At 34.6% G+C, this 15198-nt stretch overlaps 1 protein-coding gene across 3 annotated transcripts in view; it reads left to right on the forward strand.

Annotated features, from left to right (window-relative positions):
* Positions 1 to 15198, forward strand: part of MAN1A2 (mannosidase alpha class 1A member 2) — a 98016-nt gene that overhangs the window by 69456 nt on the left and 13362 nt on the right. For 2 of the 3 annotated variants that reach the window (XM_039338802.1, XM_039338804.1), the window contains one exon: positions 9212 to 9431. In XM_039338802.1, the coding sequence (XP_039194736.1) occupies positions 9212 to 9431 (220 nt within the window). Of the gene's footprint in view, positions 1 to 9211; positions 9432 to 10505; positions 11622 to 15198 lie in introns of those variants that run through there. The other variant, XM_039338803.1, reaches the window with a different exon arrangement.

Raw genomic sequence — 15198 nt, forward strand, 5'->3', positions numbered from 1 at the left:
CACTTTTGCCTTTTGTTTGTGCTAATTGAAAAGTTTACAAAGAGCAGTCCATTCGCTGTAATATTTGCTATTTGCCTTTTATATATACTCTCCATCCAAGTTTTGAATTCTTCTCTGGAATTCATTTTGTTTAAGACATTTTATTAAAAAAAAGTCCATTTCAAATTCAAAGACTTTTTCCACATTAAAAATATTAGTGATATTTTTTCTTAATTTTGATAAATTATAGTATTTTTATAATAAATCTGCTACTACCTTTTTTCTCATTTTGAAATGAAATCTATATGAGTAATTTATCAAATGTACTTCCTCATATGTTCAGCTAGTGGAGTAGTTAACTGAATTTGCAGTAGTAAAGAAATTGGTCTATATTACAGTACTGAGATTTCTTTTAATTATTCCCAGGTTTTGGGAATTGTTTTTGTTATTTGAATTTCATTCATTGCTTTTAGCAGTGGTTCTGCTAGTTTTTTAGCTTTTTATCATACAGAGCTTTATTCATTTTAATTTTTTATTGTTTTTTCATATCTTGAATTGTTAGTAATTTGCTTAAAAATTCTCATTTTTAAGTAAAGTTTTAAGATCTGAATTTTCAGTATATATACTTCTAAATTACTTTTGTTCTTAACATTTGTAAGTTCTTCTGTTATTTCTGACCTTATATCTAATAGTTTATTATTTTTATTGCTGTTATCACCCTTTTTTCTTTCTCTTTCCTAATTTTTTTTTTATTAAAAGTTTTATAAATTTTACAAAAAGACAAAAACAATACAAAACAAAAAGCAACATATACAAAAAAGAAACTAAACATTACATATATATAAACCCCCCCATCCCCCACCCCTCACAAAAACCCTCCCTTCCCCCCCTGAGCTTCCCAGAGCAGAATATAGGCTTAATTAAAAATTAAGAAATAAAAATAAAAAATTAAATTAAAAAATTTATATTTATATATATATTAAAAAAAATATCTATATATATATATAAAAATAAAACTTATAAAAAAGCTATGTGATATTTTTGTATACCCAATCTAAATTGTATAAATTTTATCCATTTGTCCCAAACAGCAAGGAACTTCTCTTGCGTTTGTTGCTTTAAGAAAGCCGAAATCTTTGCCATTTCCGCCAGATAAGCTACTTTAAGAAACCATTCCTGCAATGTAGGCAAAGATTCCTTCTTCCAATATTGTCCTACTAACAGCCTAGCGGCTGTAATCAAATTTAACATCAATACAACCTCCTTTGTATCACAATCTGTAACAATGCCTAACAAAAATAATTGCGGAGTAAATTTTACCCTCCTTCTAAAAATTCTCTGGATATTCCACCATATTTTGATCCAAAATGCTTTTATCTCTCTGCATGACCACCAAATATGATAATAGGAAGCATCCTTATAACCACATCTCCAACATTTGGGTTGCACGTCAGGGTACATAAGAGACATTTTTTGTGGATCAAGGTGCCATCTATAAAACATTTTATAAAAATTCTCCCTAAGGTTCTGTGCTTGTGTAAATTTGACATTTCTCACCCAAATGGTTTCCCAAATGTCCAATGAGACTGGGACACCAAAATTCTGCGCCCATCTAATCATACAATCTTTAATTAATTCCGTTTCTGAGTCCATTTCAACTAATACCCCATAAATTCTCTTGATATGGGTTTGTCTTTGATCCTTGACTTGCTTAATAAGATTTCCATCTTCTCTAAGAAAACCCAATTTACAATCCACCTTCCATTTATCTACTAGTTGCCTATATTGAAACCAAGAATAAATAATATTTTCTTGCGCTAAATCTTCCCGTAATCTTAACTGCCAGTTTTGCCCATCCCATCTAAGTAACTGACTATAAGACACCATGTCCATTTTTACTCCTCTTTTTATTCCTTCTATCGCATGCCAAGGTATAGCCCATAATGGAACTTTAAAATCACTTTTATAATATTTTCTCCAAATCCTAAGTAAAGAAATTCTTAAAATATGAGATTTAAAGACCCAGTCCATTTTTTTATTAAATATTAAATAGGCATGCCACCCATAAAGTAAATCCCATCCCTCTAAATGAAGTATCTCAGGATTTGTCAAATTTACCCAATCACTGATTAGTGTTAAGACCACCGCATCGTAATATAATTTCAAATTTGGTACCTTAAGTCCACCCCTCTCACGGAAGTCTTGCATAATTTTAAACTTAACCCTTGGCTTTTTCCCTGCCCAAATAAATTTATTAAGACCCTTCTGCCACTCACTTAAATTAATCTCATTTTTCAAAATCGGTAACATTTGAAACAAAAAAAGAAACTTGGGTAGAATATTCATTTTTATCACTGCAATTCTTCCCATGAGGGATAATTGCAACTTCTCCCAATTCTTCAAGTCCTTCTGTACCCTGACCCACAACCTTTCATAATTATTTTTAAATAATTTTACATTAGAAACAGACAACATCACCCCCAAATATTTTACCTTATTAACAATCTCAAAACCCGTCAAGTTAGCCAAAATCTGCTTCTCCTGACTAGACATATTTTTAGGTAAGATTTTAGTCTTATTTACATTAATCTTGAAACCCGAAACCAAACCATAATGATGAATCAACTGTAATAAGTTTACTGCAGAATAATCAGGTTGCGACAAAGTAACAACCAAGTCATCCGCAAAAGCTCTCAACTTATATTCTTTTTTGTTAACTTCTATTCCTTTAATTTCCTGAGACTCTCGAATTTTGATCAATAATATTTCCAGTGTTAAAACAAACAACAATGGCGATAAAGGACACCCCTGTCTAGTACCTTTCTCTATTGTAAAAACCTCCGACAAACCTCCATTAACAATAAGTTGTGCCATTTGTTTTTGATATATTACCGTAAGAGCTTGTAATATCTTTTCGCCAAAATTCATTTCTTCCATTACTCTTAGCATAAAATGCCAATTCAATTGATCAAATGCTTTTTCAGCATCTAAAAATATGAGCCCTGCAGGAACTTGGTTGTTCTTGTCTAAATATTCTAATAGATTAATAATTTGTCTAACATTATTTTTCATATACCTTCCTGTTATAAACCCTGATTGATCTTTATGCACAAGATGATGCACCACCCTCATAAGCCTATTTACCAAAATTTTTACAAATATCTTATAATCCACATTTAAAAGAGATATAGGCCTATAATTTTTTGGTAAAGTAAGATCTTGATCCTCCTTTGGAATCAATGATATAAAAGCACTACGCCATGAAGGAGGAATCTCTAAACCCTGTAAGATACCATTAAAAAGATCATTTAATGGTTGGATCATCTCCTCCATTAAAGCTTTATAATAAACAGCTGTTAACCCATCCGTACCCGGTGCTTTCCCTAGTTTCAATTGTTGAATTGCTGAGGCAATTTCCTCCTTAGTAATTAAGCCATTAATTTCATATTTCTGATCCTCAGTCAATTTAGGAAAACTTGCCTCAGCTAAATATTTATTTATATCTAGCAGTTGCACATTAGTAGACTTGTATAACTTTTGATAATAATCCAAAAAAGATTTTTTAATCAATTCCTTCTGAGAAACTAATTTACCCTTGTAATTTATTTTCTCTATTATTCTCTGTCTCTGTTTCTTTCTTAATTGATAAGCCAACCATCTCCCAGGCTTATTAGCATTACAAAATGTATTTTGTTTCATAAACAATAAATTGGTTGCCGCTTGATCTGCTATCAACATATTAAATTGTGACCTTAATAACTTTACAGATTCTTTAATACTTTCATCAGAAGGATTTAGAATCAAGGCCCTTTCTTTTGATTTAATTTCATCTTCAAGTTCTCTACGTTTCTGAATCTGCTTCCGCTTATGACAATTATTCATTTTTATCAAAACACCACGCATAAATGCTTTACCTGCATCCCATACCATTGACATTGAAGTCCCCTTATACATGTTCAAAGCAAAATAGTCCTTTAAACACTCCTTTAACTTTTGAACATTCTTCTCTTGTCTGAATAAATTTTCATTAACTCTCCAGGATCTCCTTTCCTCTTTCTCTTGAGTCAGCTCCATCCAAACTGGGCTATGATCCGTCAGTGATCTAGGAAAAATCTTTACATTCTTTACTTTATTATACAAATCCGTGGTAATAAAAAAAAAGTCAATTCTTGAAAAAGATTGGTGTCTATCAGAAAAAAAAGTGAAATCTCTCTCCTCTTGATTACATTCCCGCCAATAATCCCTTAATTCCCAGTCTTCCTTCATATCAAAAAAAGCTTTAGGTAACCTTGCTTGTTTAAGAAAAGGAGAGGAACCTTTCTTGTCCATTTGTATATCTAAGACACCATTCCAATCACCCTTTAATACCACTGATCTATAGTCAAGCAATGTTATTTTTTGATGTAACTGCTTATAAAATTGTTCCTGTTGTTGATTTGGAGCATAAAGTCCCACTATAAGTACTTTCTTACCATATATTCCAAGTTCAATCATCACATATCTCCCCTGGGGATCTGATTCTACCAGACAAGCTGGTAGGTTTTGTTTAACATATATAACAACTCCCCCTTTCTTCCCAGGAGCAGAAGATATAAAATGAGATCCCAAACGAGCATTGACTAAATATTTCTGATCTTTAAGTAAAATATGAGTTTCCTGTAAGCAAATAACATCATTGGTATGTTGCTTCAAATAATAAAAAAAAAATTTCCGTTTCTGAGGAGAATTCAATCCATTAACATTCCAGGTCAAAAACTTTGCCATCTCCCTTGGCACGCAGCCTGGAGAAGACACCATCAAAATCTGAAAGAGCTGCATGTGTTGCATAACTCTTGGGTCTTGCTCCTCCCACCGGCGGTGATGCACTTCCAGAAGAATTCTCTTTAGGCTCTTTTTTACGTTGCTCCTTCTCTTTACGCTTATAAGCTGCACGAGTCATCCTCTGCTCTTTAACCTCCATCTGGCGTTGCCTTTCAGCTTGTATCATCCCAGCGGAAACCAAACCTAATGCCTCAGATTGCTGCTCGACTTCCTTGCCACTCGGAGATTTCTGACCAGATGGAGTTGAGCCTGCACCCAGGACCGAAGTATAAAACTCTCTAGCTTTGTCAACTGTATTCAATCTGTAGCGTGTCCCCGCATGGCTCAAAACAATACCCATCGGAATTTCCCATCTAAATGGCATCAATCTAGCTTTGAGCTCATTGGTTAAAAAAGCGAAGTCTTTCCTGCTTCTTAAAATTTTGGATGGGATTTCCTTTAGAATGATAACATCTTGGGCAGCAATCTGAAATCTTTTGTTGTAAAAGGCTTGTATAATCTCATTCCGCAGGGACTTCTTTGTAAAATAAATCACCACATCTCTAGGCAAATTCTTCTGCTTAGCAATCCAGGAGTTAAGTCTATAAATTTTTTCCACTTCTCTATGTAATTCTCCTTTATCCATATCCAAGGCCACTGCCAGATCAGTAAGGACCACCTCCACCAAATCTTGATTCATATCTTCCTTGAGGCCTCTAATCCTCAGGGCATACTCCATCTGTCTGTACTGAAACATCAAAATATCTTCTTGTGAGGACTCCACCTTCCTTTCCACATCTTGAATTTTATCATCAAAGGAATCAACTTTGTTTTCCACTTCCTCAAGCCTTGCATCGAGCTTAACCACCACAGTAGCCAAGCCTGAAACTGCTGCAAGTATATCTTGTCGTAAATCATTATTATTTTCTTGCAATTTAGTCTTTATCCCCGTTATCTCTTCTTTAAGATCAGATTTAATTTCTGATTTAATCTGTGAGGCAAATTGCTTCATTTCCTCTCTCATTTGAACTACAATCTCTCCCATTATGCCTCTGACCTCTTGTGCTGAAAGTCCAGGCAGAGGGGGGGAGGGTGGTGGCTGAGCCGGTGGTACATGTTTAGATTGTTGTTGTAATTGTGCAGTGGAAGTTATAGGAGAAGAAACAACCTTAGGTATTGAAGCAGGCTGCTGTCTCTTTGAAGCCATTTTAAAAAGCGCAGTTCTCACTTCCCTTTCCCCTCCACACAAGAAGGGAGGAGGAAAGAAAAAGAAAAAGAATTTAAAAAGAGACAAACTATAGTCCTTGAAAATCCAGAGAAAATCCAAAGAATAAAAGATAAAAGAGCAAACAATTCAAAAGAAAAAATTCTAAGCCAAAAGCAAAAGCAAAAGCCAGTCCTTAAAAAGGGAAAGTAAAACAAAAGGGAAAGGAAAAAAAAACTCCGACACTTTCAAAACGCCATCTTAAATCCTTTCACTAATATAACAAAGAAAAGGAGGAAAAATAGTAAAAATCAAATAATAAAAAAAAATTATTTCTGACCAGAAATAAATTTGATATACTTCTCTGGTGTACTTTCATTTGGTACACTTTGTCTTCTTTTGGAGTTCTTCTGTTTCCAAAAAATCTAAATGTTGTTTCAATTTATTTAATACTTCCAGTGTTTATTGATCTGGTTTGGTTTTATGAAGCTGTTCAAATTTCTTTCTTTTCTTTTTTAATTGTGATTTTAATCTACTATTTTTGTTTCTGGTATGCTGCAAGCCTTATTAAGACTCCTATTATATAAACTTTAGTTGACTCCCATATAGTTGTTTCTATCATCCTTACAATCGTATTTATTTTTTTCTTTTTCGTAATATACTTTTTTAAAGTAACAACATTATTTATCCTCTAACTAGTAATTTTTCTTCTTGAAAGCAAGATATTAAAATCAGAGCATGTTTGTGTATATCACTGAGAAAATTTGTTTTTCTTTATCGATAGAGGGTGTGAGAGCTTTAGCTGATAAACCTCCTTGATCATTGTTTTCTCTACTTATCAGTTTTAACTCTTAGTCAAAACCCTTTTTGCAGTATCTTGAACTACAATATAATGTGATTATTACTTCCCATAGTCTCACTACATTTACCTGTTCAACCAGCTCGCTCTTCCCTGTTAAGATCAGCTCTAGAGAGCCATTCTTTGGGGGTTTTTTCTTTCATCTTACGAAACAGGTAGGCAGCAAGATTACTGAGGAATGTTTGGGACCTTACTATCTTGGCTGTCCATCTAACAGATGTCCAGGCAATGGAAGATTTCTATCATTACTGTAGCTCTTATCCCTGAAAGTTTTCTAGATCTCTGCCTGGCCTCACAGTCTATAATTTACTCCCACAATAAAAGCATTATTGCTTTTCCTTCCTTGTAGTTTTACCTGAACATTCTTACCTGGACTCATGCTAAAATTCCTAGAACCCAGTGTGCGTATGCATATCAATCACATGTAATGCGAGAGAATGCTGAGAATAACTGTAGGCAGTCTCTCTTTTGCCTGATCCTTTCCCACAGCTATTGTGATTTCATTGCTTTTGATGTGTAGAAGACCAAACTTCCTTGAAATCTCTTCCTCTCCAGTCTCTCTGCTCTGGGTTTGATGTGGGGAGGCTCAGGCAAAGGAAAGATTGCCTATAGAAATCACTTGCTCTCTGACTTTCTTTTACCTTCTGAGAAACTTTTTAGTTCTATTTACTGTCCTCATACATGAATCCATTCTGAGAATTCCATATCTTCCATAATTAAGAACATTGGGTTTGTATCTCCTTTATCTTCCAAGAAGGCAGTTGGTCTTCATTTCCACCCATATCCCTGTAATCTTTAGGGAGAAAACGAAGATATGACGGTTCCCCATCCAAATTAAAAGAACTATTTAGATGATTACCATGTTGCTGAGATGAACGTGTTAGAAGAAAATCTGCTCTGTTCCATGGCCATGGAAATGAGCACAGGATGCCTGCTTGAAGTGGAGGTAGAGTTTATTTGATAGCAAAGTAAATGCACAATTCAGTTGATGAAGGTGGCCAAAATATCAGAACATAGACAGTAGTAGTATTTATAGTAATGACTTTGATTGTGCATTAGATGTGCAAAATGAGGTGTTCGTGCTCTAGAGAGGAAAGTTTTTCGCCTATATGTACATTTTAGATGTATAAAACTTTTCTTAAGTGTGGAATTTTATGAGGGGTTTGGCATTGGAGTTTTGAATGAGGAGTCTAGTGCCCAAGAAGTATGTTGTGACAAAAGATTTCTCTTACCTTGAGGGGATTTTGTTTCATGAGTGTTTTGCCTATGATTTTCTGAAGGGACATGCTTAATCAATTGCAGCCCAAGTGTCAGTACTGCTGGAAAAGTTTAAGTGGCTGCTTTGTATCTTTATTTTAAGGTTGCTGGTGGATCAGGAATGGTTGAGATTGATGTCTGGCTTGGCTAGCAGAGATGTCATGGAGGTTCTTACCTTCCAACAAACAGTAAAAAAAAACCCCACAAAATTGATCTCTATCCTTGACCTTTTCAGTCAAGGGGAGGTACTTTTTGAGTTTGTTTCTTTGTGTAATTCACAAAACTCTTGTTTGCTTTCCCTTCTCACCTGCTCAGGGAACTAATATAAAACAGTGTTATTTTATGGAATGTTTGGTCATAGCCAAGGAAGAAAAGACAGTTTGATAGTAATTTGTGCAATTATTAACAATGTCTTACTAAATTGTTGCAAAAACACATGCCTTTGCAGAAATTTGAGGAAAAAATGGAAGCAACTTCAGATTTCTCTCTGGCCATGCTATAATGCTATAGCATAATGCTATGGCATTATAGTGCTATAAAGTGCTATAATGCAACTGAGGTTCTAACTTCAAGCTCCACAACTGCTCAACAATTCATTTTAATTGCATAAGAATCCAAAAGTCTGTCTTTAGTAAAACAAATATTCAGAGAAGTAGGAAAATTAGGCCAAGGTATGAACTGCCCAGTCTAAGTGAACTGTTCAGTCTGTTGCCATGTCTTAGTTATTAACTGACATGAAGAAAAGTTGTTTCCAAAATTGTTCCAATTGACCTTAAACACACAGGACCCACACACTTGCTTCAAAAAATGTCATTAATAGAAGAAGTGTAGTGAGGAGTACAGGAATGAGGATGACACTTCCTAAGTAGTGGTCATCCATGTGGAAAGTATAAAAGGAGCTCAGTGCTTAACTCTGCTGTGAAAGAGTATTACAGTTTTTTTTTCTTTCCCCACTTCTCTTTCAATGGAGAGAGGGGAAATAGAGTAACTATATAGTTCTTGCCCTGTTCTGTAACTTTATGAGATCTGGTGTCTTGGAGGAAGAATATTAAGAGGGAATGAAAAGATTTTTGACCTGTCATGGTAATTAAACTTGTGTATTTCCACTGCAGGCCATAGAGAAGCATCTTGTCAGAAAGTCTAGTGGAGGCCTAACTTTTATTGGGGAATGGAAAAATGGGCACCTTGAGAGAAAGATGGGCCATCTCACGTGCTTTGCTGGGGGAATGTTTGCCCTTGGAGCTGATGGTTCCCGAGATGAGAAGGCTGGACATTACCTACAACTTGGAGCAGAAATTGCACATACATGCCATGAATCCTATGACAGGACAAGTAAGTATCCTTGCCTATCTTAGGTTTTGAATGTGCTTTCTTGAGACTTGCCTTTGCAGTTGCAATAAGGTACAATTGAAGCAGAATGCTTTGAAGAGGAGGTTTCAGCTCCTCAGTCAGGTATTTTTGTTTAAATAAGGAACATGCTGCTGGATGTATTGAATATACTGTCATCTCCCACAACCCCTCATAAAACATGCACCATTTCTCTTTTCAACTAACTGTAAGAAAGCTAACAGATGCTTTGAGAATAGCCAGCAATAATTTCCTGTAATAGGAGTGAAAGTACTTCCGGTGAGGGAATGAGACGGCCATAGGAGGCTGGGTCTCCAGCCTCTCAGTCCGGTTTCGCTTTGCCTAGCGTCTCTTAAAGGGACGGAAAATTGCCCTGGAGGGGCAACGAAGAAAGAGGGATCTTTCAGGAGCTTGGATTTGGTGGCGATCAATCTAAGCGTATTGAATGCCTCCTCTAAAGGGGCGAAAGAAAGGTTGCCAGGAGAGCTGAGGCAGCCCAAATTGTCTGCAGCCGGAAGGGAAGCTATGAAAAACAGCTGATCTCCAACAACAAGTTATGTCTGGGTGAGCTGAAATCTTTTCCTTCTCCTTGTGCTTGAAAATATTGAGACCCTGAAAGGGAGAACTTGAAAGAGTAAAGACCCCCAGAGAGACTTTTGGAGCGGCAATTTAACATTAAGGGGAAATGTTAAATGAATAACAAATTACCCGGACTACTGGAGTGTGGAGAGTTTATAAATAAGCCAATGAGGACATCTACTGGCGAAAAATAAGAATTAAAATAAGAATTAAAGAATTAAAAACACAGTGACCTTGAAAAGCTTGAGTAAAACAAAATCTTGGTCTGAGATAATAAATGAAAGACTGTTTATAGCTATACTTGGTGACATTGGCTAAAGACTAAATAGATACTATTCGGGGAAAAGAAAAGGAGAACATTTTAAATCCAAGAAGAGACTGGAGGAGGTAGTTTTGCCTCACAACAGCTGATTCCTGATTACGCTTTGGATATAAGTTTAAGACTGTGAGCAATAAAATGAATACATCTTATATTTCCAGTCTTGCAAAGAAAACCTCTTCAGCGCCCTCTGTCGGACAAGCCAGCCCAACAACCCAGAGTTCTGTCAGCACATTGCTACAGTGTGAAAAAGCAAGTACGACCCAAGAAGAAACACAGGCCTCTTTAAAATTAATTCAACAAATTTTGCAGAAAAACCATGAGGAAACGCAAAGTAAACTGAAGAAAGTAAGCAAAGAAATTACGGATATAAAGGCACAATTTGAAGCTCAAAAATCAAAAGGTTATAAAAAATGAACAGAAAATCCAGGAAGTGGAAAATAAAACTCAAGACATTGACAAAAAGGTGGAAATGTTACTGCAAAAGAATGAAGGACTGGAATAAACAAATCAAGAGCTAGAACGGGCTATGGCAATGGTAGAAATGAGAGAAGTGGAACATTACTTGAGGTTTCAAAATATTCCTGAAGACAGTGAAGAAAATATAGAAACGGCGATTATTGAGCCTTTGGTAGAACTTTTAAATGCAGACCGAGTAAACATTCAGAATGAGACCGATCAAATTTTTCATATGAGTTCAAGCTATGCAAGAAGAAACAGATTTCCAAGAAAAGTGCATGTGAGGTTCATGAAGAATCAACAAGAGATGAAGTACTGAGAAAAGTGAGAGAGGAACCCTTACAATATAAAAATAAAGAAATTGTGGTCCTAAAACAGATACCCAGGAGAGTGAGGGATACCCGGAGACACTACCATTTTCTAACTACAAAATTGATTGCCAAAGGCATAAATTTCAGATGGCTAATGTCAGAAGGCATTTTAATAAACTGGAACAATACAAGATATCAACTGGACTCAATTTGGAAAGCAGAGGACTTTGAAGTAAGAAATAGAGTAATTTTGGATGAAGGATTGCAGCAACAAGAAGAGGATAAGCAGACGGGAGAGATGGCCCAAGGAGCAATGGCACAAGCAGAACAGCAGCAAGAGAAAAGTGAACAAATAGGTGAAGGAGAGGGAACTGCCAGAGAACTACAAGATCGACTACAAGATCGACTAGGCCAAAATACAAGTAATGAAAGAGGAAATGGAGAAAAAGAATGAGATTTTTCGGTAAACGTAAATGGACTAAATTCCCCAATAAAAAAGAAATAAAATTTTTAGGAAACTTCAGAAATTAAATATAGATATAATCTGTTTACAAGAGACACATATAAAAAAAACAACATTAGTAATTTTTGGAATACCCAAAAATGGGGAAGCTTTATTATACATCAGCACAACAAAAGAAACGAGGGGTAGCGATAAACGTTAAAGATATAATAGACTCTAAATTAATATATTCAGATGAAGAAGAAAGAATTGTAATGGTTGAAATATATTTGCATCAAAAACAAATATTGTTCGTGGCAATTTATGCTCCAAATGATAGTCAAGAACAATTTTATCAAAGATTACACAGGAAATTAATAGAAATGGAATACCAAAATATTTGTTTAATAGGAGACTTTAATGCGATAGTAGATGGAACATAGGATTACAAAAGTAGCAAAACAGAAAAACCCGTAAGAAGATTACCCAAGACATTCTTTGATATGGCAGAAGAAATTGGAATTCAAGATGTCTGCAGAGAAATCAGTCCTCAAAATCGACAATATACCTTTTACTCAAATAGTCATAAATCTTGGTCAAGAATTGACATGATTTGGATGACTCCTGAATTAAAGATGGATATACAGGAAATTGAGATAGAAATAGGCACATGAGCAGATCATAACCCTTTAAAAGCGACATGGAAAGGAATTTTAAAAAAAAAACCAAGATGGATTTTAAATCAATCTATACTAAAAGATAAAGAATTCATAGACTTGGCCAAAAGAGAAATGGATTTCTTTAAAGAAAATAAAAAGACACATCACTACAAAACGTATGGGATACAGCTAAAGCGTATTTTAGAGGCATAGCTATAACGTATATGGCAAAGAAAAACAAACAGAGAAGACAGCAATATTTATTATTAAAAGAAGAATTTAGAAAGTTAGAGACAGAATTACAACAAAACCCACAGGAAAAGATTTTGAAAAGAGAAATGGAAATAATAAAACATAAGCTGAATTTGTTGGACTCAGAAAAATTGGCGGAACAAATAAAGAGAGCAAAACAAAATTTCTTTGAAAATGCCAACAAGCCAGGAAGATGGCTAGCCTATAAGCTCAAAAAACAGAAAGAGAAGAAAATAATACATAACTTAGTAGATGGGAAAGGTTGTTTACAATTTAAAAAGGAAGAAATAAAAAAGATAATCAAGAAATATTATAAGGAATTGTATGGCAAAGAGGAGGCTGCAAAAGAGAGAATTGCTCAATATTTATAAGAAAGTAAATTGCCAAAGATTCCAGAGACATTCAAAACTATGTTAGAAGAAAGAATAACAATGATGGAGATATTAGAGGCTATAAAACGACAAAAGAACGGGAAAACACCAGGCCCAGATGGGCTACCGGCGGAACTTTATAAAAATCTACAAGTGAACCGCTGAAAGATATTTATAATGGATTATTGCTAGAGGCCAAACTTCCAAATACATGGATAGAAGCAAATATTACTTTGATACCAAAAGAAGATTCAGACTTGATGTATATTAAGAACTATAGACCGATTTCATTACTCAATGTGGATTACAAAATTTTTACTTCAGTAATGGCAGAGAGACTGAAAAGATACTTAGTTGAGTTTATACATCCAGATCAAAATGGCTTTTTACCAAAGAGACAAATTAAAAATAATTTAAGGGTGATAATGGACGTATTAGAATATTATGAATTACACCCAGGGAAACAATTAGCATTAGTGTTTTTAGACGCCCAAAAAGCGTTTGATAATGTTTCCTGGAAATTTATGGTTCAACAATTACAAATAATGGATTTTGGAAAGAACTTTACAAATATGATAAAAACAATATATAGTAACCAGACAGCAAAAGTGATAGTGAATGGAGATTATACTGAGAGCTTTGAGATAAGAAAAGGCACGAGACAAGGGTATCCATTATCTCCATTATTATTTATCTTTACTTTGGAAGTACTAAATAGAAGGATAAGACAAGATACAGAAATTAAAGGATTGAAAATAAAAGATGAAACATATAAGTTACAAGTATTTGCTGATGATCTAGTGTTTATCTTGGAAGAACCTTTAGAGATGATTCCTAAACTATGGGGAAAGATAGAAGAATATGGAGAAATGGCAGGATTAAAAATAAAGAAAGAAAAAAACTAAAGTAATAGTAAAGAACCTCACAGATAAACAAAAAAGGCAAATATTAGAGAAAACAGAGGTACAAATAGTGAAAAAAATTAAATATTTAGATATTCATCTTTCGGCTAAGGGTTCGTCAATAAAAGAAGACAATTATATAAAATTATTGAAGCAAAGATGGAAAAATCTCCAGCTGTCAATATTAGGAAGAATTGCTACAGTAAAAATGAATGTGTTGCCGAAGATTTTATTTCTATTTCAAACGATTCCGATAAAACTTGAGAGAAAATTCTTTCAAGATTTAAATTCGTTGGTTTTGAACTTTATTTGGCAGGGGGAAAAAGCTAGAATTAAGATGAAAACATTACAAGATGCTAAGGAAAATGGAGGTTTTGAGTTGCTGGAATGGACATTGTATTATCAAGCATCTGTGTTAACATGGGTGAAAGAATGGATAACACTCAGAAATAAAAGGTTATTGTATTTAGAGCAGTGGTTCTCAATTATTTTCTGTCATGCCCCCCTAGGAAGAAGAAAACATTTCGCCCCCCCCCCGCATGACTGTCTATCCAATCGGGTCCTTTGCGTATGTCACGTGCGTCCAATATGACAGTATTTGCCGAGGTCAAACGAGCCCCCCTTTACGGAGCCTCGCATCCCCCCTGGGGGGCCTGCCCCACTATTTGAGAACCACTGATTTAGAGGGACATGATTTACAATTGGGGTGGCACGCTTTCTTATGGTACGGGAAAAACAGAGTCCATAAGTACTTTCAAAATCATTTTATAAGAAATGCCTTGTTGACAGTATGGGAAAAAATTAAAGCTAAAATATATTCAAAAATTCCAGGGTGGTTATCAACGATGGAGGCATTTATACATCCGAATCTGGTAGACTTTGAAAAAATATGGACATACAAAGATATTTTAGATATTGATGGGAAATTAAAATCTAAACAAGAATTGGAAAATCAGAGAATTAACCTGTCCTGGTGGGCACATTTACAGATACAAAGTAGATATGAAAAAGATGTAAAAATGTATGGATTTTACAAGGATCAAACTGTGTTTGATAAGATTTTGTTAACTTCAGATGAGAAATTAATTAAGAAAATGTATAACTTTTTGTTAATTTTAGATATGGAAAGTGAACAAGTGAAAGAAACAATGATAAGATGGGCAAATTTTTTTGGTTATAATATAGAATTAGAAAAATGGCAAATGTTATGGGAGAGAAAGTATAAATTAACAATGTCAACTTCATACAAAGAAAATCTGTATAAAATGTTTTATAGATGGCACCTTCCACCAGCAAGATTAGCAAAAATGTTTAAAAATATGTCAGATAGATGTTGGAAATGTAAACATAACATAGGTACGTATTACCACATTTGGTGGACATGTGATAAGGCAAAGGCCTATTGGAAAAATATATATATGTGGTTAGAAAAAATATTGGGCGAACAAGTGGATTTTA

The sequence above is a fragment of the Crotalus tigris genome, unplaced genomic scaffold (genome assembly GCF_016545835.1).
Source record: "Crotalus tigris isolate CLP2741 ecotype Arizona unplaced genomic scaffold, ASM1654583v1 scf7180000017716.2861928, whole genome shotgun sequence".
Lineage (NCBI taxonomy): Eukaryota > Metazoa > Chordata > Lepidosauria > Squamata > Viperidae > Crotalus > Crotalus tigris.